This window comes from Phoca vitulina, unplaced genomic scaffold, assembly GCF_004348235.1.
Source record: "Phoca vitulina isolate PV1807 unplaced genomic scaffold, GSC_HSeal_1.0 scaffold6, whole genome shotgun sequence".
NCBI lineage: Eukaryota > Metazoa > Chordata > Mammalia > Carnivora > Phocidae > Phoca > Phoca vitulina.
Genome location: NW_022589709.1, coordinates 48,767,362 through 48,793,994, shown reverse-complemented (window position 1 = coordinate 48,793,994; position 26,633 = coordinate 48,767,362). Strand labels below are relative to the sequence as shown.

General features: G+C 38.5%; 1 protein-coding gene across 1 annotated transcript in view; it reads left to right on the top strand.

The window, feature by feature from the left end:
* JMY (junction mediating and regulatory protein, p53 cofactor) overlaps positions 1-26,633 on the top strand; it is a 94,028-nt gene that overhangs the window by 62,701 nt on the left and 4,694 nt on the right. Inside the window, 7 exon segments of the mRNA XM_032404125.1 lie at positions 8,458-8,623; positions 9,205-9,392; positions 12,161-12,247; positions 20,478-20,573; positions 22,556-22,927; positions 22,929-23,157; positions 24,591-24,901. Of these exon segments, the coding sequence (XP_032260016.1) occupies positions 8,458-8,623; positions 9,205-9,392; positions 12,161-12,247; positions 20,478-20,573; positions 22,556-22,927; positions 22,929-23,157; positions 24,591-24,898 (1,446 nt within the window). The 3' untranslated portion in view covers positions 24,899-24,901.

Here is a 26,633-nt window from a genome sequence, read left to right as displayed (position 1 = left end):
GCATATGCTTAACTCTTGTTTAAAAAATAGTATGAGATAACATAGTTATGGCTTTGATCTAGAAAGAAGTCTTTTGTTAATAATTTTAAATTGTGATTTTTACCCTTAGGTTTTATTTGCTACTAGTGTTGGTAAAATTGTAACTTGTCTTGTCCTAGAACTTTTTCACACTATATTCAGCATCTCTTTGCAAGGATTTCAGTCCCACTTGTGTTCCCCTGTAGCATTTCTACTGCAGTCTCCTTCTCCTGATTAGCTTTCTCCCTTATGGGACTAGCTGTCTGATTTTTAAGTTCCAGAACTTTTAAAACTTAAAATCATAGCATTTTTGTTAGGTTTTTGTTTTTAAATCCTAGCATTTTTTTTTTGCCTGTGAAGTAGAGAACCATTCTTTGTCTTCCTCACATGTACTAGCTTTGTTGTTCTAGCCAGCTGACACTGAGTTACAGGGTACCTAAAAGAACTGCTTGAGGGTAAGATTTCTGGTTATTAGCTATTGTAAGAACATTGTTCTTACTGGAATTGGTCTAGGGTGGTAGAAGAAGGGCTGGGCTAAAATGGGCCCCAAGAGTCTGGGATTTTTATCTGTGGGGTCATTTTACTGGGGCCACCCCATTACCTTAATAGTCTGCTTCTTAATGTTCTGGATTGTGCTTGAATTCTTCAAAGGGTTTGGTAAACCTGTCAGTCATTCTTACCAGGTTTATGCTTGAGTGTATATAATGTACGTATTGTGATGTACTGCACCAGTTTTATTAGCATTAATTTAAGGTGACCACATTACTCATGAGAAACAGAGCAAAAATGCATTATTAAGCCCATCCCAAACAAACGATTTCCCAGTGAAGGCTTTATAATACAGTACTACTCTGTGATTTAAATTATGGGGAAACTTTTGTTCTTTAAAAAATGTCAGTATGTTATGTCTTGGGTTTTTTAAAAACAAAACTTTTTTCTGGTGTGACAATATAAAATACTTTAAAAATTAAAAATATTCAGTAATATTTGCCGTGAGTATAGTGCTGAACTTGAAACACAACTTTCAAGGTAACTCTGACAAATTTTACCTACATAAGCAAAATTCTCTTTGCCTTTTAAATTCTTTAACTTCTATGGGCCACCTGGGTGGCACAGTTGGTTAAGTGTCTGACTCCTAGTTTCAACTCAGATCGTGATTTCAGGGTCGTGAGATTGAGCCCTGCATGGGGCTCCACACTCAGTGCAGGGTCTGCTTAAGATTCTTTCTCCCTTTCCCTCTGCCACTCCCCACTCCCCACTACACACACACACACACACACACACACACGCGCGTGCACTTTCTCAAATAAATAAATCTTAAAAAATAAATTCTTCTTTAAATATTCTTTAAGAGTATGTACCATTCCTTTTAATCTGTCTTCTTTTTAAATGTTCCTGGGTCTTGATTGTAGTCCTTCTTTTACCCTTTTTAGGTCACAGACTCCTGCCCCATTAAGAATTTGAAAAGTAGGGGTGCCTGGGTGGCTCAGTCATTAAGCATCTGCCTTCGGCTCAGGTCGTGATCCCGAGGTCCTGGGATTGAGCCCTGCATTGGGCTCCCTGCTCAGTGGGAAGCCCGTTTCTCCCTCTCCCAACTCCCCCTGCTTGTGTTCCCTCTCTCGCTGTGTCTCTCTCTGTCAAATAAATAACATCTTTAAAAAAAAAAAAAAAAGAATTTGAAAAGTAGGAGCCCTATACTAAGAGAAATATGCATGTACACACAGCTCTGCACACAAATTTTGTAGGTTCCCAAATCATCTATACCTGAACCTCTGATCCCAGACTGCCACTGGTGTTGAAATTTTCCCATCAAAAACTCCTGAAAATATCAGTGTCTTTTTGGCTCAATACCTTTGAAAGAACCCAGGGTAAGTTTAATTAGTTGCAGCTACTTCACTCCACTCTTTGAATAGTATACTCCCTCCCCTCCAGTCCATACACAAAAGTAATAGCACAATCTGGCTATGTGAGTACAGTTTGACTTTCAAATCTGTATTATTTACAGGTTATATCAGATATATTTTAAAACATTGAACAAGATAAGAATATATAAAATCACACATGGTTAGAAGTAGCATATATGTTAGAAGTGTTATTAAAGTAAGGATTATTAATTGAATTAGGGATTTTGTTAAGGTGCTAGCATGAAACAAATCAGAAAATACAATCACATCTCATTTAATGTTTGCTGTTATCTTCTGATTAACCATGTTCTCTGGCTAACTGGGAATTAACCAGGAAACTCTTTTGGATGACAGTCCTTCTGAAGGTTCTAAAAATATATCAATGTGCTTTCTTGTCTTGGCAGAGAATTTTAACCATTACCCATCCTTTTTTTTTTTTTTAAGTAGTCTCCACACCTAATATGGAGCCCAACTTGGGGCTTAAACTCATGACCCTGAGATTAAGACCTGAACTGAGATCAGGAGTCAGACATTTAACTGATTGATCCACCCAGGCACTCCACCCCCCGCTTTAAAAAATGATTCCTTGAGGTCATCTTTATGGACATACATATATGAGCTGAATATGTAACAATCCTAAGGCTACTTCCTTATAATCCATACTTTTATCTTTCTCCTTTTTTTTCTAAGATTTTTTTATTTATTTGTCAGAGAGAGCGAGCACAAGCAGTGGGGGTGGCAGGCAGAGGCAGGAGGAGAAGCAGGCTTCCAGCTGAGCAAGGAGCCCGATGTGGCCCTCGATCCCAGGACCCTGGGATTATGATCTGAGCCGAAGGCAGACGCTTAACCGACTGAGCCACCCAGGTGTCCCTTTTGTCTTTCTCCTAAAAGCATATAGCTAAAATATGATTAAGGTTATATTACCCCATGTCAGTTTTACATAAGTCATCAAGTATATATTGAACATTTATAGTATCTAGATGGTGCTATTCAATAGAACTTCCTACAACAATGGAAATGTTTTATATTTGCACTTTCTTGTAGTATACCTATTAGCCAGATATCTATTGAGCTCTTGAAATGTGATTTATGTGACAGAGGAACAGAATTTTAATTTAATCTATATTTAAATAGCCATATGCAGCTTGTGGCTACTATATTAGACAGAATAATGTAGATCCTGATTCTGCAAACTCTAACTTACATAACCTTGGGTAAATTAGTTAACCTCTCTATAAAATATGATTAGTATAGATCTTTTTGGAAAGTTACGTTTCCATTGGTTAATGCCTATAAAGCATTTAGCATAATGCCTTGCATGTCAAGTAAGAACGCAATAAATACTAGACATTATTATGCAAGTATCAAGGAAGGGAATACAAAGATAGGAAAAATGTAATTCCCATGCGTAAGACAGTTGCATTTCAAATGGGCCTTGCCAAAAAGTTTCAACAGTGAGGAGCTTTGATGTGGTGGACACGGTCTGAACAGAGGCAGGGCAGCTGGGGTGCTTGTACAGGCAGAGAGGCTGCTTTTTTATTTTAAATTTATTAATAAATAGAGTCTGTTCCATATCTGCATGCCAGAAATTTCAAAGTCTCCTAAGTACAAAAAGCTAGGTTCCATTCTTAGTTTTTTGTTTTTTTTTTAAAGATTTTATTTATTCATTTGACAGAGAGACACACAGCGAGAGAGGGAACACAAGCAGGGGGGGTGGGAGAGGGAGAAGCAGGCCTCCTGCTGAGCAAGGAGCCCGATGCGGGGCTCGACCCCAGGACCCTGGGATCATGACCTGAGCCAAAGGCAGACGCTTAACAACTGAGCCACCTAGGCGCCCCAAAAGTTTTAATTTATATTACTTATCAAATTCTGTTTTAGCCATCTAAATATACTTTGATATTGGTTACAAAAAAATAAATAGGAAAGCTTTAAATGTTTTAGACCCTATACTTAGTGCTTTATATATTGTCTCATTTAATTTTCGAACATAACCCTTTATATTCCAAGCCTATAAGCCATTATCTGAAACCCCTGAGGCCAGATCTATTTTATTTATTTATTTTTAAGATTTTATTTATTTGAGAGAGCATGAGTGGGGGTGGGGGCAGGGAGAAGTAGGCTCCCCACTCAGCAGGACCATAGGATCATGATCTGATCATGCTGGCAGGACCCTGGGATCATGACCCTAGCCAAAGGCAGATGCTTAACCAACTGAACCACCCAGGCGCCCCGAGATCTGTTTTAGAATTCTAAGTTTTTCATAATTTAGATAATTTAGGGTATGTAATTTCTAGACAAGTGTTACTTTTCCAATAATGAAACATACTTATATTAAATGGAATAAATAGGGCTTCACATCAGTTCAGATCATATCTTCCTACAAATGGATTGTAAGATTAGGTTTTGACATCAAAGAAATTAAGGCTATTTTCAGTTTTTTAAGATTTCTAAAATGTGGAATTTCAGATAATTCCTTCTGTTTATATGTATTCTCCATATTTGTGTAGCTGGTATTGGTGGAAACTCTATACTCAGGTTTATCTGGTACCATTTCTCATGTACTATATTTTCCATGTAATAAAAGGGCTAGTCTTGATTGAGAGCTTGCTGAGCTTTCCTTTAATGTTACTTCTCTTGTTCTATGCGTCGTTTTCATGACGACTCTTTGACCCCTCACTTCATTTATTGCTAACTGCCATACTCTGTGTAACTCAAACAGCACCAGGTGCCCAGTGAGTATTTTTTGAATGAATGACTCCACCCACAGATACACTGAAAGCTTTATTTTTCATAGCCCCTCACATGTCATGAGGTTTTTACCTAGCACAGTAGGGTGAAAGGCAGGACAGGGACATTAGTTTGTATAAATTGCTTTATCTCTGGTTTCATGATTTTCTATAGTCAAAATAGGTACACAAGAAAACCATTATTGTTAATGTGCCTGGTGGGAATGATCAGTGGGGTCAGTAGTGTATGATGTACTTATGTGGATGTATGGATATTGATTCATACTTAATTTTCCTGCTAGATTTACTGTAAAAAACATTTTGCTTTATTTCCTTTTTTATACTTAATAGAATGCTCCTCCCTACTTCTGTCTAGTGGAAAGGCCATTCTTGTAGGAATTGGGAGAATTGGGTCAGGCTCCAGCGTTGCTGGTATTATCGCTGGGTCACAGTGGGAAGGCAGTTTGTTTTGGGGTCTTGATATCCTGATAGCAAAAGTTTGTTTATTCAGGGGGCGCCTGGGTGACTCAGTCAGTTGAGTGTCCAACTTTTGGTTTTGGCTTGGGTCGTGATCTTGGGTTTGTGGGACCAAGCCTCTTATCAGGCTCACACTCAGTGGGGAGTCTGCCTGGGATTCTCTCTCTTGCTCTCCCCCTCTGCCCCTCCCCTGGCTCATGTGCTCTCACCCTCTCTTGCGTGCATGCATGCTCTCTCTCAAATAATAAATAGATTTTTTTTTTTTAAGTTTGTTTTTTCAGAAGGTAAAAGTTGAGCTAAGTAAAATTTCAGGGTAGCAGAGTTTTTATTGGCATTCTGTTGTCTCCTTTGAGCGCTTAACCTACTTTCTAGGCTTCCTTCTTGCCCAGGGAAGCAGTGACCTCAGGCATAAAAAAGGTGCCCCAGCTGTGGCACCTACTTTCTCTGCACTGCTCCATTGTCCAGAAATAGTAGTCCTTTCACTCTGGATTCCCATTCCCTTAGTTCTGTGGCTGTCAGCTGAAGTAGGTGCCAGGAAGAAATCCGTCTGGAAATTACAGCTAATATAGGGAAGAGACTTGGTACAGCATAGCCTTCCCATGTCTCTGCATGTCTTTCACTGAGGATTTTGCCTCACTGTTAAAGTTTAAATAACCTCAGAGGACAGTTTTGTCCTTCCAGATTTCCCTGATTTGTCTCTTAATCCCTTTCTCCTTAGCTTAGCCCATAAAAGTCCTCTCTCCTGAGTCCTTACAACCCTTTTACTTACCCTGATGCCCACCGCTCCCTATTGTTTGTTTTCTCAGAGGTTGGGATTCAACAGATCCTTAGTCTGCATTTCTGCCTCTGATGAGGTTTTGTCCTTTTTGAACCTCGCCATGGCAGATCCACCTCTGGAGTCCTTGCTTTGAATAGAACTCAGTAAACCAGAAAGGTGGGGGTGAGGTCACTTCTTTTAAGGAAACACCCCGTCCTTTCTCAGTTGGATATTTGATACTGACTGACTGTGTAAAGGGACGTCAGCAGGGGGCTCTCAACTTTTTTCCTTAGCCTAAGGATTAGACAAGGGAGTCCAACTTAGAGAGTGCTGGGGAAGCTTTAGCACAGTGTTACGAACATGGCACATAAATGGTTCTTTCCAGCTGGAGAGAACTAAAGATAGTGAAGGTGGAACTAACAGCCTGGATCTCTACCCGGACATTGTCACTGGAACTGATCTTACGAGAAGGTTTTTAGACCAATGCATATTAAGGTTTTATCTTAACTGATTATAATTCCCTAGAAAATAAAGCTTCTAAAATTACATATTTCACGTGTTTGTATGCCGTGCGCACAGAAAGTGTGGTGTGGATAACAGGATTATGGATTCTGGAGCTATAGTCTCCAAAGCTGGGTAAGAGACCCAAGACAGTATGCAAAGGGTTGTTAATAATTTAAAGTGAGACTGGGAGTCTGAGGAAAGAAATCACACCTTAGATTCCTATTTTCAAAAACAGCAGGATTTCATTTTGTCAACATACTCTACAAGCCACTATAATGAAACCCTTTTGTGGTTCTATACTTATTGTCGGTCAGTCATAAAATACTTCCTAATGCAGCAGAATCTCTGGCTTCTAATTCATTAAATATAATATTTTTATAACATTTATTAAATAACATTGTATTTAATTAACCTGATTATTTTTAAATGTATACCATTGGACATTTAGATCACAGCCCAACTATTGCTTTGCAGGTTTTTTTTTTTTAAGATTTTATTTATTTATTAGAGTGCCATGTGCACGCATGACTGGGGGGAGGAGCAGAGGGAGAGGGAGAAGCAGACTCCCTGCTGAGCGGGGAGCCTCGTTCAGGGCTCAGTCTCAGGACCCCAAGATCATGACTTGAGCTGAAGGCAGATGTTTAACCTACTGAGCCACCCAGGCGCCCCATGTTGCTTTGCAGTTTAAAAGGAACTTGAAATTATGTGCTAAAAAATATATATATATATATATTCTAGTCTTTAGGTAAGACTGTGTTGAGTAGAATGTAAAGGAAAGACTGGACTCTTGTTTAAAACATACTCTCTCTATGTGCTAGCATGTTTCGCCAACCTCACTAGACAGAAAGGATTATTTTGCAGCAATAAGAACTGTCTTTGCTGTCACAGCTGTTCCAAGAGTACCAGCCAACTATCTCCTTAGTATTCTGGGATCCCCAGATGACCCCTCACATGAGCTCCCAAAACATTTCCCTTTTTCCTCTGTTCCTCCTCCACCCTTTTGGTAGTCACTTACTGGGGTGCCAGTTGAGGCCAGGGCCTCCTCACCAATGTTGCTAGTTCCCCCAGGGCACACTGGTACCTGTACCAGGGGGCCCCTGGAGTTTCTAAGCATGAATCTTTAAACTGCCAAAGTGGTAGCACTATATTCTAAGAAGAAATGTTCTGGGAGAATGCTTTACTCTCTCACATGCTTGTACTTCACAGACTGCTGGCCATTCTGTCAGCTCCTTCTTACTGCCACCTTTCTCCATAGAGCCAAGTAGGAATTCATGGAAATAATGGGGTTGGGGACTAATACCTGAAGCATACTTTGCTGATAGTAATTTCCTTCTAATGCCTGGCAAAATCTCTTCTCCCTGTCTTTTCAGGACCAAAACCTGATTGAGCAACCAAGCAAACCTCATGCCTGACCAACTACCACTTCATGAGACATGCTTGGAAATCTTGAGTCCCACCTTAGGGTGGATATAGGATCCTGAGTGCATTACTTAAAGATACTAATAGTTATCATTATCAGTAGACTGCAGGGATTTCTAGAAAATCTGTTTTGTCATGTTCTCCTCACACCCACTCTCCTTGCTCCCCACTCACCAGATTCCAGAACCTAGCCAGGCTGTGACCATGGAGCACAACACATCTCTGGATGTGTAGGGAAACCAGACTTTTATCCCTTGGTTGTAACTATCCCAGTATGGCTTAATCTTACTCATCCATATATAATCTCTTTCGTATATGGAAAAGAAAACTGAATAACTTAGCACATCTACTTTTGAGAAGAAAGGATACTTTTAATATTTATATCATAATAATTAGAATAATGGATTCTAAAGATGATCTGTAATATAAGTTAATTTACCATGTTTGCCTAGTTATTTCCAAAATTGTATTATGTCTCAATTATTACTATTTTTCTTTTAAAACATCTTTACTTCTTGCCTCTAAGTTTTTTTCTTGGAACAGTTGATTCATGGATTTATGCTGTATGATTAGTATTCATTTCTAATCCTAACTTGATTTTTTTTTTCTTATCCCCACCAGCTAGAAATATTTTTATTTTATTTTCACACAGATGCAGAGTTTGCAGGGTGGTACAGAAGCCATAGCCCGATTGGATCAATTAGAAGCTGATTATTATGATCTGCAACTTCAGCTGTATGAGGTACAGTTTGAAATCCTGAAGTGTGAAGAGTTATTATTGACAGCCCAACTGGAAAGCATCAAAAGACTTATATCGGGTACGGTGTACATTCAACCACGAAATCCAGAAAAAATTGAAAACATAGAGAAAATATATGTATTTGTCAGCTATGTTTCTTGAAACTTTTGAGACTAAAAGAGTCTTAACATAAAACCTTTTAGAGGAGCTCCTAAACTCAAGTCATTAGGTAGACTCAGCAATGCAACTATGTATTACTTATGTAAAATGCTTACTTTTGTTAGGTTGTTTCAGCCAGAAAATTTTTGAGTTTTGGGGATGATACTTAACATTTATTGAGCACTTAACTGCATGCCAGACACTGCTAAGCACTTCCTATACACACTCACCCTAGAAGGTGTATTTCCCAATAATCACTATTTTACAAAGAAGCTCAAGAGGTCATGAATACAAGCCCCATGCTTGGGTATAGAGCTTACTGAAAGAAAAAAAAAGAAAATTAAAGACATATAGGATCAAACTGAGTCTTAATGAAAAAATAAGGGGCGGGGTGGGGTGTTGCCTGAGGTTACAGAACCAATAAGTGGATTAGAACCATGTTCTGTCTGGCTCCATAGCCCATGCTCTTAACCACTACCCCTTGTTGCTGTTTTGTTCTAGAAAAGAGAGATGAAGTGGTATACTATGACACTTATGAAAGCATGGAGGCCATGCTGGAGAAGGAAGAGATGGCAGCATCTGTGTACTTACAGAGAGAAGAGCTACAGAAACTTCAGCAGAAAGCACGCCAGCTAGAAGCAAGACGTGGACGGGTTTCAGCCAAGAAAGCCTACCTCAGAAATAAAAAGGTATAATAGGTATTTATTGAATAGACAGCCTTAATTTTAAATCCTGCTTTTAGTCGTTACTTAGTCCTTGACCCATATCTAATTCTAACCTGGTTTGTCACTAATATTTGTTTTAAAACTAAGTGAGAGTTACCTCTTCTCAATACTCGAGCCATTATATTAACATTTTATAGTTTTCCGAGAGCTGCCCTGTTAAACACATTAGAACAGCCAGTGATGATGTCCTGTTTACCCTGAAGGTGACTCTGCTAAAGGGCATGACTGCAGGATCCCATGTAATGCAATTCCTGGCTCCTTATTATTTAAGGAGGCCAGTGCTGTTCTAAATGAAGTCTTGGTTCTGACCTCAGTCTTGAAGGAATTATATATATATTAATCTAAATCTGAGGTAGGGAAAGCCACCCCCAGAGAATCTGCCTGTTTATACCAGCAGCCTCAGATCTGCTGCAACCCATCACATCACACAGAGTCAGGGGCCCTCAATGGTCTTGTCCTCTCCCATCCTTACCCCTGTCCCTCCAAGCCTACCATCTGGGGTGGCAGGTCTGCAGGGGGAGGAAGTAATGACAAAAGATGGGTGGAAAGAGAGAAAACTAGAAACACTAAGTCCTAAAAAGAAAGACAACGAGAAGATCAACTGTATGATACAAAAGATAAAAACACACCTCTCCATGTAACATCGTCCTATAATCCTTGTCTCCATGTCATCATGCCCACAGTCACAGGGTGCTTGGTTTATCCAATATCCACAGTAGAATTGCATACCCAAGGGTAGTTCTGACTAAGAAAATCATGTCCTGCTTCTCCTCTTGAAAAAACAAAGATGGTCTCTGGCTATGCCATGAGGACTTGAAATCTGTGCTTTGTGATTGGACTTTTTAAGAAGAATAATAGAAACATTATTCTTTATGCATTTTTTATCTTCTTTAATGATACCACTAGTCAAATGAGATAATAATCTTTTGCCTAAAGCCGAGAAAGCTCCAAAAGTCAAAAGCGTTCTCATACTTGGTTTGGTGACAAGCCCAGACCTGAGCTGAGAGAAAGTCGTCCATCTCATAGTCCCCCATTTAATTTGACTATTCATATATTTCACTGCAAAAATGTTAGTATTACTTTTAGGGCGCTCTTTCAGATCCTGCTGGAGTTACTGGGTAGTGTGTATGCAACATACCACCTTTCTAAAATCTGAAAATAAGGGACTTGGGACCTATATTCTCATTTTGTAATCAAGGGAACTAAGGCTCCTCGTAGTTAAATAAATCACCCAGAGAAAAGCAGCTAGTTACTGTGCAGTGGTAGGATTCTGTCTTAGGTCTGTGTGATTTAGAAGCCTGAGTCATTGTACCACCATATCATGTTACTTATATATAATACTACCTTTGTTATCCCCGTGGAGACTGCCCTGAACAGTTTAATTTCAGGATCTGTACTTGTTAGGCAATAGAGTCAACCCAGTGTTGGTGAAAAAGACAACACAGTTGCTTTACAGTGTAGTTCACTGGCTTAAAAGGTCATTCATTATATCACTTTCTCTGGTTAGAAGAGTGATCTTTTGGTATAGTTTTGAGAGTGTTGGAAACTAATGGCCATCTTTTTATCTGGAGGACTTCTCTAGGAAGACCGAGGGAAAAAGATGTAGCGTGGTGCCATTAAATGTTGCCAGATGATAGTGCATTATTTTGTAAAGAGGCACGTATTTCCTAGTTTATTATTGTTTTTATTTTCATGTGATTAGAATAAGCATTCATATATATATATATATATATATATATTTTTTTTTTTTTTTTTTTTTTTGTTTTTTTTTTTTTTTTTTTTTTTTTTTTAAAGATTTTTTATTTATTTATTTGAGAGAGAGAGAATGAGAGAGAGCAAGCACATGAGAGGGGGGAGGGTCAGAGGGAGAAGCAGACTCCCTGCCGAGCAGGGAGCCCGATGCGGGACTCGATCCCGGGATTCCAGGATCATGACCTGAGCCGAAGGCAGTCGCTTAACCAACTGAGCCACCCAGGCGCCCTCTGACTTTTTTATCTTTAAGGTCCCTTTTCACTCAATCTCTGATCATAAGGTACAGATTTCATAATACTATTTAAGCCACTCCAAGCAAAATCATGTTCTTTAACCCATCAGAGTTTAGAATACAGACTTTCAGCCAAGAGTTGTATATCCTTTTTTACTCAGACTAGTTTAAAGAGTACAATAAGACTTAGAATCTTTTGGCCACAGACTTCAGAGCTTAAAGAGAGCTTTGAGATTATCTAAGGATACCCTCGTCCACTCTTATCTTGCTGTATCCCTCCCCGTCCAAAAAAAAAAAAAAAAGTTTAGAAAAGAGGCGTTCTAGAGAAGTTAATATTTTTTTAGATCCTAATGATTTGGTTTCTGCTGCTTCAGTACTTCAGATGAGAAACCAAGCGTGGCCTACTTGGTGTTTTGCTATTGTAGGTACATGTTTTTGTTTTCAGTTTTTTTTAAAGATTTTTATTTATTTAACAGAGAGAGAGAGTGAAAGAGGGAACACAAGCAGGGGGAGTGGGAGAGGGAGAAGCAGGCTTCCCACTGAGCAGGGAGCCCAATGCAGGGCTTGATCCCAGGGTCCTGGGATCATGACCTGAGCTGAAGGCAAATGCTTAACAACTGAGCCACCCAGGTGCCCTATGTAGGTACATGTTAAGGTTAAAACTAAAACCCAATTAAATAAACTCTGGTGTGGTGTTCCGAGTCTTTCAGGTTTCACTTATATTAAAACACATTTTATGTATTTATAGGAAATTTGTATTGCAAAACACAATGAAAAGTTCCAACAGCGCCTTCGGAGTGAAGATGAATATAGAACCCATCACACAGTACAACTAGTAAGTTTGGACTTGTGGAGACTTAGAAGAAAACTTTGATTTTTACATGTCTCAAAATGAATAGGGAATAAGAAAATGTGAATAACTAGATGTTAGCATTAATTCCATATATATGTATGTAGGAATGTATGTAGTTCAATATGTATGCATATATATGCATACATTATTATTTAGAACAGTTTTAGACAAATTGACTAGATAACATAGATAATTCCTATATACTTCCACACATGCACAGCTTCTCCTTCCAACCAGAGTGTTGTACCTTTGTTACAGTCAGTGAATCAACGTTGATACATTGGTATCACCCAAGGTCCATAGTTTAGAGTTCATTCTTGGTGCTGTGTGTTCTGTTGGTTTTGACAAATGTATAGTGATAGGATATGAATCCACCATTATAATATCATACAGAACATTTTCACCACCCTGAGAATGTCCTGTGTTCTATGTATTCATCCCCCTCTCTCTTCACACCCCTGGCAACCATTGATCTTTTTACTGTCTCCACAGTCTTGCCTTTTCTAGAATGTTTAATTGGAATCATACAGTATGTAGCCTTTTCTGATTGACATAACTCAGTAATATGCATTTAAGATTCCTCCATTTTCTTTCCTTTTTTTTCCGCCATGCATTTTCATGGCTTGATAGTTTATTTCTTTCTAGTGCCAGATAATATTCCATTGTCTGGGTACACCACAGTTTATTTATCGATTCACCTACTGAGACATGTTGGTTGCTCCTATGTTTTGGCACTTATAAATAAAGTTGCTATAAACATTCATACAGGTTTTTGTGTGCACATAAGTTTTCATCTCTTGGGTAAATACCAAGGAGCACGATTGCTGGATTATAAGGTAAGAGTTGATTTAATTTTGTAGCAAACTGCGAAACTGTCTACCAGAGTGGCTATAGCACTTTGCATTGCTACCAACAATGAATGAGAGTTCCTATTGCTCCATATCCTTGCCAGCATTTGGTATTGTCAGTGTTTTGTTTTGTTTTTGTTTTTTTTAAAGATTTTATTTATTTATTTATTTGAGAGAGAGAATGAGAGAGAGAGCTTGAGATGGGGGAGGGTCAGAGGGAGAAGCAGACTCCCTGCTGAGCAGGGAGCCCGATGCGGGACTCGATCCCGGGACTCCAGGATCATGACCTGAGCCGAAGGCAGTCGCTTAACCAGCTGAGCCACCCAGGCGCCCCCAGTGTTTTGTATTTTAGCCATTCTAATTAGGAATGTGGTGGTATCTGATGAATGTTTAGTTTGCAGTTCCCTAGTGGTATATGATAATGAGCATCTTTTCATAATGCTTTCTTGTCATCTGTATATCTTCTTTGCTGAGGTTATGTACAGATCTTTTTCTGGTTTTTTAATTGGGTTGTTTGTTTTCTTTTTATTGAGTTTTAAGAATTCTTTATTCTGGATAAAGTCCTTTATCAGACAGGGTTTTTAAAAAGCATATTGTGGCTTGTCTTTTCATTTTCTTGACAGCATATCTTGCAGAATGGGGTATTTTTAATTTTAATTTTAATGTTAATGAAGGCCAGCTTATCACTTCTTTCTTTCATGAGTTGTACTTTTGGTGCTGTATCTAAAAAGTCCTCTCCAAACCCAGGGTCATCTATATTTTCTCCTATGTTATATTTGGGGAGCTTTATAATTTATTTTACATTTAAGTCTGTGATCTGTTTTGAGTTAATGTATGTGAAGGGTATAGGGTCTGTAGCTAAACTTCTTTTTAAATGTGAATGTGTAGTTGTTCCAACACCATTTCTTTAAAAAAAAAAAAAAAAACTGTCATTTCTCCATTGGATTGCCTTTGCTCTTCTTTTAAAGATCAGTTGATTAAATATATTTGGGTCAATTTTGTACTCTGTGTTGTCATATTGATCTAGGTCTTTTGCTGCTCCAAAGCTAGTCAGTAAGCACAAAATAAGCAACTGAAATTTTGGCTAGGATTACATCATATTTATAGGTTAAGTTTCGGAATAATGGACACCTTAATATTGTGTCTTCCTGTCTATAAACAAGGAATTAGCTCTTCATTTTTTAAGATCTTTTTTGATTTCTTCTGTAAGTTTTATAGTTGGCCTCATATAGATCTTATTCATATTTTATTAGATTTGTGCCTAAATCTTTCTGTTTTTTTGGTGGTAATGTAAAGAGTTAAACTTTGAGATGTTCGTTGCTGGTCCATTAGAAAGCATTTGGCTTTTCTATGTCAACCTTGTATCCTGCAGCCGAGCTATAATCCACTCATTAGTCCAGGAGCTTTCTTTTTCTGTTGGTTCTTTTAGGTTTTCTCCCTGAACAGTCTTGTCATCTGCAAATGAAGACAGGTGTATTTCTTCTATCCCAATCTGTACACCTTTTACTTACTCCACTTTTTCCAGTAGCTAGGGCTTTCAGTATGATGCTAATAAGTAAGAAGGAATGGCGAGAGGGGACAGCTTTGTCTTCTCCTGCTCTTAACAAGAAGGCTTCTAGTTTCTGACCATTAACTACCATGCTTAGCTATAGGGTTTTTGGTAGATATTCCTTATCAAGGTGAGGAACTTACTCTCTCTGATTTACTGAGATCATTAGTTCACTTTTTTAAAAAATTGCATTAGAAATCTTCTACACCCAGCATCGCTACACCTCATTATGTCTGCAGTGTATTATCCTGATAGTAGTCTTTTCAGACACCCGTGTCTTAGATTACTCAACCAATAATTTTAAATTTCATTAAATAGTAGAAATGCTGACATGACCATATCACTGTTTGTGCATATATAGTGTTTGTCACCCTAAAGGCCAAATGGCTTAAGTTTTTCTGTATTAATCCCTTAAGCTCATTTTGGCACATATTAGTTAAAGTTGCCCCTTACTCTTGATTTTAAACACATAAAAGTAGCCAAACTACCCATAAATTGTAAGATTCATCATTCTCCAAGAAACTAGAAATAGCAAAATTAATTCTTGCACTTTTATTTTTCATTGTGCTTTTCATAGATCAGAAACTGACTTGTAAAGGGTAGATAATGGACCAGCCAAACAGGCAAATAAGAATGCCTCCTATCAACCTCCATACCTGTGCTATCAAATTGCTGTTGAGATCCATGCCTAGACGTTGTTACTTACTTTATGAAGATTTTGCCACTACTTTGGTAGATGTAGCAACTATTTTTTTTTTTTTTTAGATTTTTATTTATTTGACAGCACAATCGGGGAGCCCCCAATTAGTTTTTTAGAATGACTATCAAATCCTTTCTCCAAGAGTTTCTTAGGGCAAAGAAGAGTAAAAATGAGGAAACTGATACTTGAGGAGATCTCAAAGATAAATGTCATCTGCCTTTTAATTCTGCCAAATACCAGCTTTGGGTGGAATGCTAAGTGGGGGAGAATGAGCCCACTAACCATCTCCTTTTCTTTAACATGCATAACTGTAGGAAAAGGCAAGTTGGCTTACATTAAAATAAATCATTGTTTTTCTTTTTTCCTTTTTTTTTTTTTAAGATTTTATTTATTTATTTGGCAGAGAGAGAGTACAAGCAGTGGGGAGCGGCAGGCAGAGGGAGAGGGAGAAGCAGGCTCCCCGCCGAGCAGGGAGCCCAATGCAGGACTCGCTCCCAGGACCCGGGATCATGACCTAAGCCGAAGGCAGATGCTTAACTGACTAAGCCACCCAGGTTCCCCAAATCATTGTTTTTCAAAGCTAGTTTTAAACCACCTTTATTAAAATCTCTTGGGTGGTTTAAAATGCACATTCCTAGATATTAACATTATTGTCTCAAAAATTTCTTCTGGAAATCCTTGCAAATTAAATATTTAAGACTAAGGAAGTTTATTTTAATATTTGATAGTAAACCTCTGAAACAGAAAAAATGTAAAGCTACTTTTTTTTTTTAAGCTCAGAGACAAATTGAGTAAGAGAAGGAAATGGTGGTGGGGACACAAGTCAGTTTTCCCATTAAAAAGTGCATTCTTGTTTTATTAACCACATTCATAACTGATGGGTTTCACTTCAAGAAAGTACAAACGGGTGCTTGGGTGACTCAGTCGTTAAGCGTCTGCCTTCGGCTCAGGTCATGATCCCAGAGTCCTGGGAGGGAGTCCTGCATCGGGCTCCCTGCTTGGCAGGAAGCCTGCTTCTCCCTCTCCCACTCCCCTGCTTGTGTTCCCTCTCGCGGTGTCTCTCTCTGTCAAAAAAAAAAAAAAAAATACAAACAATAATTTTAAGGTGTAGTTTATGAAAACTGATCAGAAGTTTTAAGATTATTTTGGTTACAGTGGTTTTTTAAAAATCATTTTTTGACGGTTTTTTTTTTAATTGAGATGTATTTTCCATACAACATTGTGCAAATTTAAGATGGAGCATATTGATTTGATACATTCCATTTGCAGTATGATTGCCATTGCTAACATCTCTATGGTATCACATAATTACAATCTCTCGTAGTGTTGAACAGTTAAGATGTAGTCTCTTAGCTAGTTTGTTGTTCATAATAGTTTCTTTTCTAACAGAAGATATTTTAAAATTGAAGTGTAGTTGACACACAAAGGTGTGTTAGTTTCAGTTTCGGGTGTACAGTTACTGATGTGACAGTTCTCTACATCGTGCTGTCCTCACCGCCAGTGCAGCTCCTGCCTGTCACCGCACAGCACTGTGACAGTACCACTGACTGCATTCCCTGAGATGCACCTTTTATCCCCGTGAGTTACTCATTGCATAGCTGGAAGCTGGTACCTTCCATTGCCCTCCAAGCACTTTTTCCCATCTGCCCATCTCTCTTCCCTCTGGAAACCACAAGTTTGTTCTTTGTGCTGATGGGCCTGTTTCTGCTTTTTTTTTTGTTTGTTTATTTTGTTTTTTAAATGCCACATGTAAGTGAGATCGTAAAACATTTGTCTGATTTACTTCACTTAGCATAATACCCCCTAGGTCCATCCATGTTGTTACAGATGGCAAGATCTCATTCTTTTTATGGCTGAGTAATATTCCATTGTACATATCCATCTCCACTCATCTTTTGATGGACACTTTGGTTGCTTACATATTTTGGCTATTGTGAATAATGCTGCAACAAACATAGGGGTGCATATATCTTTTTGAATTAATGTTTTCATATTCTTTGGGTAAATACCCAAAAGTGGAATTACTATATCATGGGATATTTCTATTTTTAGTTTTTTTGAGGAACCTCCATACTGTCGTCCACAGTGGCTGCCCCAGTTTACCCTCCTGCCAACAGTGCACGAGGCTTCCTTTTGTCCACGTCCTTGCCAACACTTGTTATTTCTTGTCTTTTTCATTCTAGCCATTCTGACAGGTGTAAGGTGATATGTCATTGTGGTTTTGATTTTCATTTCCCCAATGATTAGTGATGTTGAGCATTTTTTCATGTGTCTGTTGGCCATTTGCATATCTTTGGGAAAATCCTCTGCCCATTTTAAAGTAGATTATTATTATTTTCTTTGGTATTGAGTTGTAGAAGTTCTTTATATATTTCAGATTTAATGCCTTTCTGGACATATCATTTGCAAATATCTTCCATTCAGCAGGTTGTCTTTTCATTCTGATGGTTTCCTTCACTGTGCCAAAGTTTTTTATATTGGTGTAGTCCCAGTACTTGATTTTTGCTCTTGTTTCCTTTGCCTGAAGAGACCTATCTAGAAAAATGTTGCTAAGGCTGTTGTCCAAGAGATTACTGCCTGTGCTCCCTTCTGGGAGTTTTCCTCCTTCTCACCACCTGCACCTCGAGCAGGGTCCGTTTCTTACCTGGTGCTGGACAGCTAAACCTCCAGGTCTACTTAACATGCCTCTGCTTCCTCAGCACACATACACATCCCTTCTGCTTTCCTAGGGCTTACTGTAGGGCCTGGCTGACAGGGAATTGGGGTGTTTGATGGAAGAATGGAATTTCTTTATTTTCAGCTGCTTTTACCTAACATATTACTCTCTTAGATGGTATTTTAACGTGCCATCCTTTTTTATTACATGATCTTAAAACGTTTCCTTGCTCTTAATATTTTCTAATTTTGTTTTACTATCTATAAGCAAGGTGGTTTTTTTCCTGAATAATTGAGTATCCTGATGTGTATAAATTTTGATCACTTATCAGATTTAAAAAAGCATATTCTAAACTTTTCTTTACTGCTACTTTAAAAATTCTTCTATTAAAAGCAGTTTTAATTAGTGGCTTGCAAAAATGCTTCTCAACCATTCTTACTCATTTTTAAAAACCTTACTGTGTTTATAAAAAGACATAAATGATCGTTATAAAAGAATAAAGCAATACAGAAAAAAAACTATGAAGAAAAAACCACCAAAATAGATTATCACAACTCCTCTTCCTGAGTTTATTTTGATTCATCTTAGAGCTAGATTTCATTGAGATACCATTTCAGGAAAGTTTCATGGTTACCATATATTCTATGTTCTGGCATTTCCTAAGAGACAATTTGTCTAGGTCATACTGTCATATTTTCTCTCCATCAAAATTTGGAGTCATTGTTACACTTTCTTGTAGCTTTGAATGTTGCAATGAGAGGCCTGAGGTTTCCCCTCCCTCCACCCATCCTCCATGAGACTTGAGTTTTCTGCATGGATACTCATAAAGAGTCTTTGTTTGTTGTGGAAGTCTAGTAACTTTACCGGGTGATCATTGTGCATCAGGGTTTCCTGAAACTCGATGTTCACTTTCAGCCTGAAGATTCAAATCATCCTTTAGATTTCAATATAATCATCCAAGACAAATGAAGCAGTAACTCTCACTAGAAATTGTCCAGGGAAAAGCTGGTGGGAAAGAAGAGAGGTAATAGAGTAAGAGAATAATGGAAGATTGAATTTGAAAAGGACAAATGGAAGAGAGACAAGTTAATGACACACTGGAGACCACGGTCCTCTTCACACGAAATTAATTGATCTTGTAGGAGGATCTCCTAGTTTTTAAAACAAAGCAGGAAATAAAGCCATAGCCTTTTCATTTAATTCTTGTTCTGTGAAATCAGATTTAATTAGATACCTTTTAGGTGATTCAGCAGCATAAGGAATTTTTTTTAATTCCAGTATAGTTAACATACAGTGTTCTATTTGTTTCATGTGTATAATAATAATCGTTTAACAGTTCTTTACATTACTCAGTGCATATCATGAAACGTGTACTCTTAATCCCCATCACGTCTTTCACCCTTTCCTCCCACCCACCTACCCTCTGGCAATGATCTGTTCTGTTCTCTATAGTTAAGAATCTATTTCTTGGTTTGTCTCTTTTTTCCTTTACTGATTTGTTTCTTAAATTCCACATGTGAGTGAAATCGTATGGTATTTGTCTTTCTCTGACTTATTTCACTTAGCATTATACTCTCTAGGTCCATCCATGTTATTGCAGATGGCAAGTTTTCATTATTTTTATGGCTGAGCAATATTCTGTTTTACATATGCCAAAGCTTCTTTATTCATTTATCTATAGATGGACACTTGGGCTGCTTCCATAATTTGGCTATGGTAAATAATGCTGCAGTAAACATAGGAGTGCATATATCTTTTCCAATTAGTGTTTCCATATTCTTTAGGTAAATACCTAGTAGTGGAATTACTGGATCATAAGGTAATTCTATTTTTAATTTTTTGAGGAGCCTCCATACTCCAGACATATAAACTGTTTTCCACAGTTACTACCAGTTAGCATTAACATAGGGAAATTTTTAAATTTCTGTACAGATAACTCTCAGTTTCAAGGTGTGATATTAAACCAAATGATTCATGTATACTGTGAGAAATATTTTTTTTTCCTAACTGCTGGTTATATTGTTTGAATGATTGTGCAGTATCTAAACTATTGGCCAGGTGGCTGCTGATTTTATTTTTAAGGTGAACTGTTTGATTTTGCAGAATAGAGCAGCTACAAGTATTTTATATTTAAACTGTTTAAGCCAGAACCTCAAAGATGGAACATTTTTTAATCTAGAGAAGATTTGATTTTACTTTTCAGAGTAAACATCTTTAATTGCGGGTAAATGCAAAAAAAGAAACAGTATTGTTTTTGTCAGCATATCATTGTGAATTTTAAAACTATGATTTCTATTATAAACTAGTAGTTTCATGCCATGAAACACTTCGTTTAATGAATCATTCTTTGGAGTTACCCATTTTACTTATTGGGAGAACTCTTCCCCCCCCCCCCCCCCAGTTAATAATAAAAATGAATGCGACACATCATAATGGAATTACTATTAATTTTTTACCAGAAGAGAGAAAAATTACATGACGAAGAAGAAAGAAAAAGTGCTTGGGTTAGCCAGGAGAGACAAAGAACACTGGATAGACTTCGAACTTTTAAACAGGTAATAAAAGTATGATCAATTTATTTTTCATTGCTTTTTTAAACAGCTACATATAGCTACATATACAGTCCTATTGGAAGATTATGAGAAAAACTTAGGTTTTCCTTTATAATTTAGAAAATAAAATTATTGGGGGGATGGGCTGATGGGTTGATGGACAATAAGGTAATGAGCATTGCGTGTTCTACGCAACTGATGAATCACAGTTCTACCCTAAAAATAATAATATACTATTTGTTAACAACCTTGAATTTAAATAAAGCCAAAAAAAGAATTATTTTAGGGGTACCTGGGTGGCTAATTTGGTTAAGCATCTGACTCTTAATTTTCTCTCAGGTCATGATCTCAGGATTGAGAGATCAAGCCCCATGTCCGGCTCTGCACTTGGCAGAGTATACTCTAGATTCTCTCCTCTCTCTTCTCAAATAAATAAATAAAATATTAAAATAATTTTTTAAATTAATGTTTGATTACCGGGCTACCTTTCTTCTCTCTGTGTGTGTGTGTGTGTGTGTGTTTTAAAGATATATCATTAGAGAGAGAGAGAGTGGGGGCAGGGGCAGGATGAGGAGGAGAGTCTTAAGCAGACTCTGTGCATTGAGCGTGGAGCCTGACACGGGGCTTGATTTCACGACCCTGAGATCATGAGATCATGACCTGAGCTGAAACCAAGAGTCGGTCACTTAACTGACTGCACCACCCAGGCACCCCATACCTTTCTTCCATTTGTGTACCACATTAATACCCTCGTGCCGTTGGCCTACCACTTCAGTAGTGTAAGAGGAACGGTCAGGGCCTCTGGCAAACCGGGATTCTTTTTTTTTTTAATTTTTATGTATGTATGTATGTATGTATGTATTTATTTTAGTTTTATAAAATTAATTCACAACTGACTATCCAGTCCATTTCAGGCATCAACTTGTTATTAATAGCACATACAGTAACCTATGGGAACAATCTATGGAAGTGATCCTGCCAGAATTAGAGTGGATCAAGCTACATGAGAAATGGTTTGGCAGTTCTCTTGCCAGGCTAACCACCCATGACCCTGGACGCCAGTATCACAGCAGCCAGACATTTCCTTGGAACTGTGTTTAAGCTGAATGGTTCTAGTTGTGGAAGTGCTCAGGAGTCTTAACTTCCACGGTCTGTGCTGACAAGGATAAACCTTGTGTTAAGTAAATGTTGTTCACCAAATCCATTAATGCTAGGTTTTACTGTAGTAAAAGATAGAACAAGAGTTGTGTATATTAGTACTAAAAATTTTATTCCCTCTCCTTCCATCATAAAAATGTATATATTGTTTTGAGAGTTTTTTTAAATACCAAGAAACGTTTTTATTTTTTTAAAATTTTTAAAAAAGATTTTATTTATTTATTTGAGAGGGAGATAGAGGGAGAAGCAGACCCCCAGCTGAGGGGGGAGCCCAACGTGGGGCTTGATCCCAGGACCCCCGGGATCATAACCTGAGCCAAAAGGCAGCCACCTAACCAACTGAGCCACCCAGGTGCCCCCCAAGAAATGTTTTTAAAAAGAACATTAATTTTTAATTTTTTATTTGTAAGCATTTGAAAATACATGTAAGAAGCTAATAGTTTCATAGCTTTCTATGTACCAATATCATTTATGTTTCGTATTTTGTCTTGCTATTTTGTCATTAAAATTAGTAATTTCAGTCATTAAAAATCTTTAAATCCTATGGTAATTCTGAACAGTTGGCTTCTTAAGTGGACAAGAGAGGACCAGGGCCTTGATAAAGGATTTGATAAGCAAATAGAGTTCAGTGATAATTGTCAAAAGGTATTATGCTGTGGTATTATGCTGTGGTATTGTAGTCTTCTGTTTGACTTTATTAAAGAACTTTCCCTGAAAAATCACAAAAGCTCCAAGATAACATCTTGCATCTGAAGGAGAAAATAGCCATTTGTTGATACATTGTTTTAATGTAATTTGACCAGTTACAATACCTTCTGATTTTTTAGAGGTACCCTGGCCAAGTCATACTTAAATCAACCAGATTGCGCCTGGCTCACGCAAGAAGAAGAAGCACAGCCAGTCCCGTGCCCTGTGAGGACCAGTGTGACTCTCTGCCAGGAGCGCTCCAGGTAGAAGAGAAAAGTGAAATGGTGGAGGAAGGAAGAGGGAAGCTCGGGTCATTGCAGAAAACAGAAGCCCAGAGCCTCGCACAACTTGAAGATAGTTCATTAGCACAACTTGAAGCCACTTCATTACCTCTCAGTGGTGTTACCTCTGAACTGCTGCCCGCGGTTTCTCTTCCACTTTTGAATAATACTGACCTCGAACCGGGTTCTGTTACCATAGCGCCACTCCCCCCACCTCTTCCTCCAACACCCCCCCCCCCCCCCCCCCCCTCCTCCCCCTCCCCCACCGCCGCCCCCTCTGCCTGTCGCCAAGGACCACTCCCTGGAGACCCTGGAGAAAGGTCAGCCTGGAAGAGAGGGGAGCGAGCCGAGGACCGCGGAGCCCGTGAGCGCGCCGCCGGCGCAGCTGTTTGACAGTAGCCAGCTGGTCAGTGCCCGGAAGCGGCTCCGGAAGACTGCTGAAGCTCTGCAGAGGAGGAGAGGTAAGTTCCACGGACGCCTTCCCGTTCCTCTGCCGAGTGAAGGGAGACGTAAGCAAAGGCCTTTCTGTTTCATAGCACCCTACAGAGCTTAAAACACTTAATTTTTGGACATTATTCGACAGCAGACAGGTTTTCACGGTCCCAGCTTGGCGGAAATCCTACCCACCCCCATCAGCAAATGGGTATAGACACAGGAATGTGTACCTTCTTGAGCTCTTACAGATGTTTTAAAAACTATATATTTTGAAGTGATACTTGGTCTCTCTGGTAATACATAGTAAGTGGTTCCTTCTGTGTTTAAAATAAAATCTGATTTTAAACCTAGGAAATACAAGGAAGGTATTCACACCAGAGAAAGTAAGCCAGCTGGGCAGGACTGTCACACTAGGATGACGTTGGCAGGACCATGTAACATTTGGTCACATATTTATGGAGGGCCTTGGTATACTCTTTGTACAAAAAAGCAAGGAAGGGGACACCTGGGTGGCTCAGTCGTTGGGTGTCTGCCTTCGGCTCAGGTCATGGTCCCGGGGTCCTGGGATCGAGGCCCGCATCGGGCTCCCTGCTCAGTGGGAAGCCCACTTCTCCCTCTCCCACTCCCCCTGCTTGTGTTCCCTCTCTCGCTGTGTCTCTCTCTGTCGGGTAAATAAATAAAATCTTAAAAAAAAAAAAAGGAAGGATGGGGAGTAACATATACAATTTATTGCATGTCCGGTAAGCCTTAATAAAGCTGTTTTTGAAAAGAACAGAATAATCCTGGTCCATAGCTTTCATTGGGAGAATATTATATAAAACAATGTGCATATTAAATTTTAATCTGAGAGACCATACTGTAAAATATTTCTTACCATAACTGGAGTAGAATTTTATATGTAAAACAACTAAATGGAAAAAAACCAGAACAGTCACTGTAGTCAGGGCACCTGGCTGGCTCAGTCATTAGAGCATGCAACTCTTGATCCTCAGGGGCATGAGTTTGAGCCCCCCGTTGGGGATAGAGTTTACTTAATAATAAAAAAAAAAACCTCTTTAAAAAAAAAAATAAATCACCATAGTGAATCAAAACTTAGTTCTTTAAAATTACATTTGTAACTCAATTGCTGTCTGAATTTAGATTGAGCTGGTACATTGTGGAAATCCTTTGGGAGTCTCACCCATTATATTCCCAAAGAGCACCTTCAGCTCCCAATCTGCTTGCTTCTCTCACATGGGAAATGATAGAAATAATAACTTGGAATTGGAGTCTGGGTGTTGTGGCTTTGTTTGTGCAAGCATTAATTGGGATCCCATGTGTTTCTGGGAAACCTTCAGTCCAAACTTCATGGTCCATATTGTTTTCAGTGTTCTTGGCTAACACAGTCCTAAAGTCTAGAGGTTGCCAGCTGGACTCTAATCATGATCCTAACTGTCATTGTTCTCTTTCATTTGTAAAGTGAGCTCACCCATGGATGAGGTGCTAGCTTCCTTGAAGCGTGGTAGTTTTCATCTGAAAAAGGTTGAACAGCGAACTCTACCTCCTTTTCCTGATGAAGATGATAGTAATAATATCTTGGCACAAATCAGGAAAGGGGTAAAATTGAAGAAGGTACAGAAGGAAGTTCTGAGAGAATCCTTCACACTTCTGCCTGACACAGACCCTCTAACACGAAGCATCCATGAAGCTCTTAGAAGAATCAAAGAAGCGTCCCCTGAGTCAGAGGATGAAGAGGAAGCTTTGCCTTGCACAGACTGGGAAAACTAACAAGTAAATGGTCCTATTTTCTTTCGTAGCATCAGTAATACAGCTTTTCTATTGGATGAGGAGGTCTGTTAGATTTTATTGATGAGGTTTATTATTTATTATACAGCTCAGTTATAGCATAGACCATAGATTTATGAACTTCAGGTTTTGTGTAGTTTCTAGAAACTTAACAGTAAAGCACTTTTCAAAAATAGTGTTATGTAAATGCTGTGTTTATATCCTGCTCATTAAAAATTTCTACAGTATAGCTATAGCCCAAATAAAGAGGGTAGTCTTATCTCAGTAAAGTGACAGTCTTATTTCTTGTTTTAAAAACAGAAAAGGCGGGACGTCTGGGTGGCTGGGTTACGCGTCTGCCTTCAGCTCTGGTCATGATCCCAGGGTCCTGGGATCGAGTCCTGCTCGGGCTCCCTGCTCAGCGGGGAGCCTGCTTCTCCCTCTCCCGCTCCCCCCCTGCTTGTGCTCTCTCTCTGACAAATAACATCTTTAAAAATAAATACAGAAAAGGTCTTTTCTGACTAAAGTATTTCAGGTACAAACTTACGTATATTGAATTTTGGTGTCGTCTTAGCTGCCTACAAAGGAATTTTCTGAGATCAGTTTAGAAAAATTATTGCATCGTCTGATTATTTAGCTTTCTAAGCTTATAAAATGAAGGTTTATCATTTTAAGGCTTATCATAGTTACTGCATGATACAAATAAAATTGCAGCTAATATAATAAATACGTAGTAAGTGTATGCATATCTTACTGAGTACACCTGTGGGTACTGGTAACACATTTGGGGTTCTTCTAAAGTAATAGAGTTTTTTACTTGACCACATTTTAGTAAGCTAATTATAGTTCTATGGCACAAATTATGCTAAATACAGTCAGTAAAGATAGCATATCAATATAGAATTGATAGTAGTCCTAACTGAAATGTTACAACTTGTGCAAACTGTAATGCAAATATGCCCATATATTCTATTAAGTATCTTATGCTCTCTTGATGGACTGTTTCTATGGGCTTTACAACATTCACCAAAAGTTGGGGGGGGGCGGAAGGGAGACTGATAGCCCTGGGAAGGAAGTAGGTAAAAGAATAATAAACTTACTTGTTAGCAAAGTGATTCTTAAACATGCCTGATCATAGAAGTACCTGGGGAGCTTATTAAAAATGCAGATTCTTGGCTTTCACTCCCATGGATTCTGACGGAATATTCAGATCTGATGTATATGCAGGCATACATCTAGATTTTGAAGACATAAACCAAAAAAAGGAAAACTGTGTCATTAATTTTTTTATATTACTAACATGTTGAAAGATACTGTTTGGGATATATCAAATAAAATACTACTAAAAGCAATTTTACATGCTCCTTTTGGGCATGGATCCATCAGGAAAATGTAGATGTTCTTCTACAGTGCTCTCATCCCTACCTCTCCCCATCAGCATCTGCACTAATCAGTAGCTTTAACAAAAAGGGGGGGTGAAAAATCGCGTTCCCCTCGATAAGTGGTCATGTATTACCTTTTTTAGTGCGCTCCAGCTAGCATTCAGTAGCAGCACTGTGCTGCCTGGCACTGGGCTGTTGGTATCCCTTTTTCCTCTACTTAGAGAGGCCCTAATTATCACTTTGTAGGACCCAGTGTTTTTGGATCCCAGATTAATTTCAAACCATTTGTGCTTATACCTTTGTACACTATGCTTTGTAGAAGATATAAATATATTAGTGTGTGTACTCAGTATGCG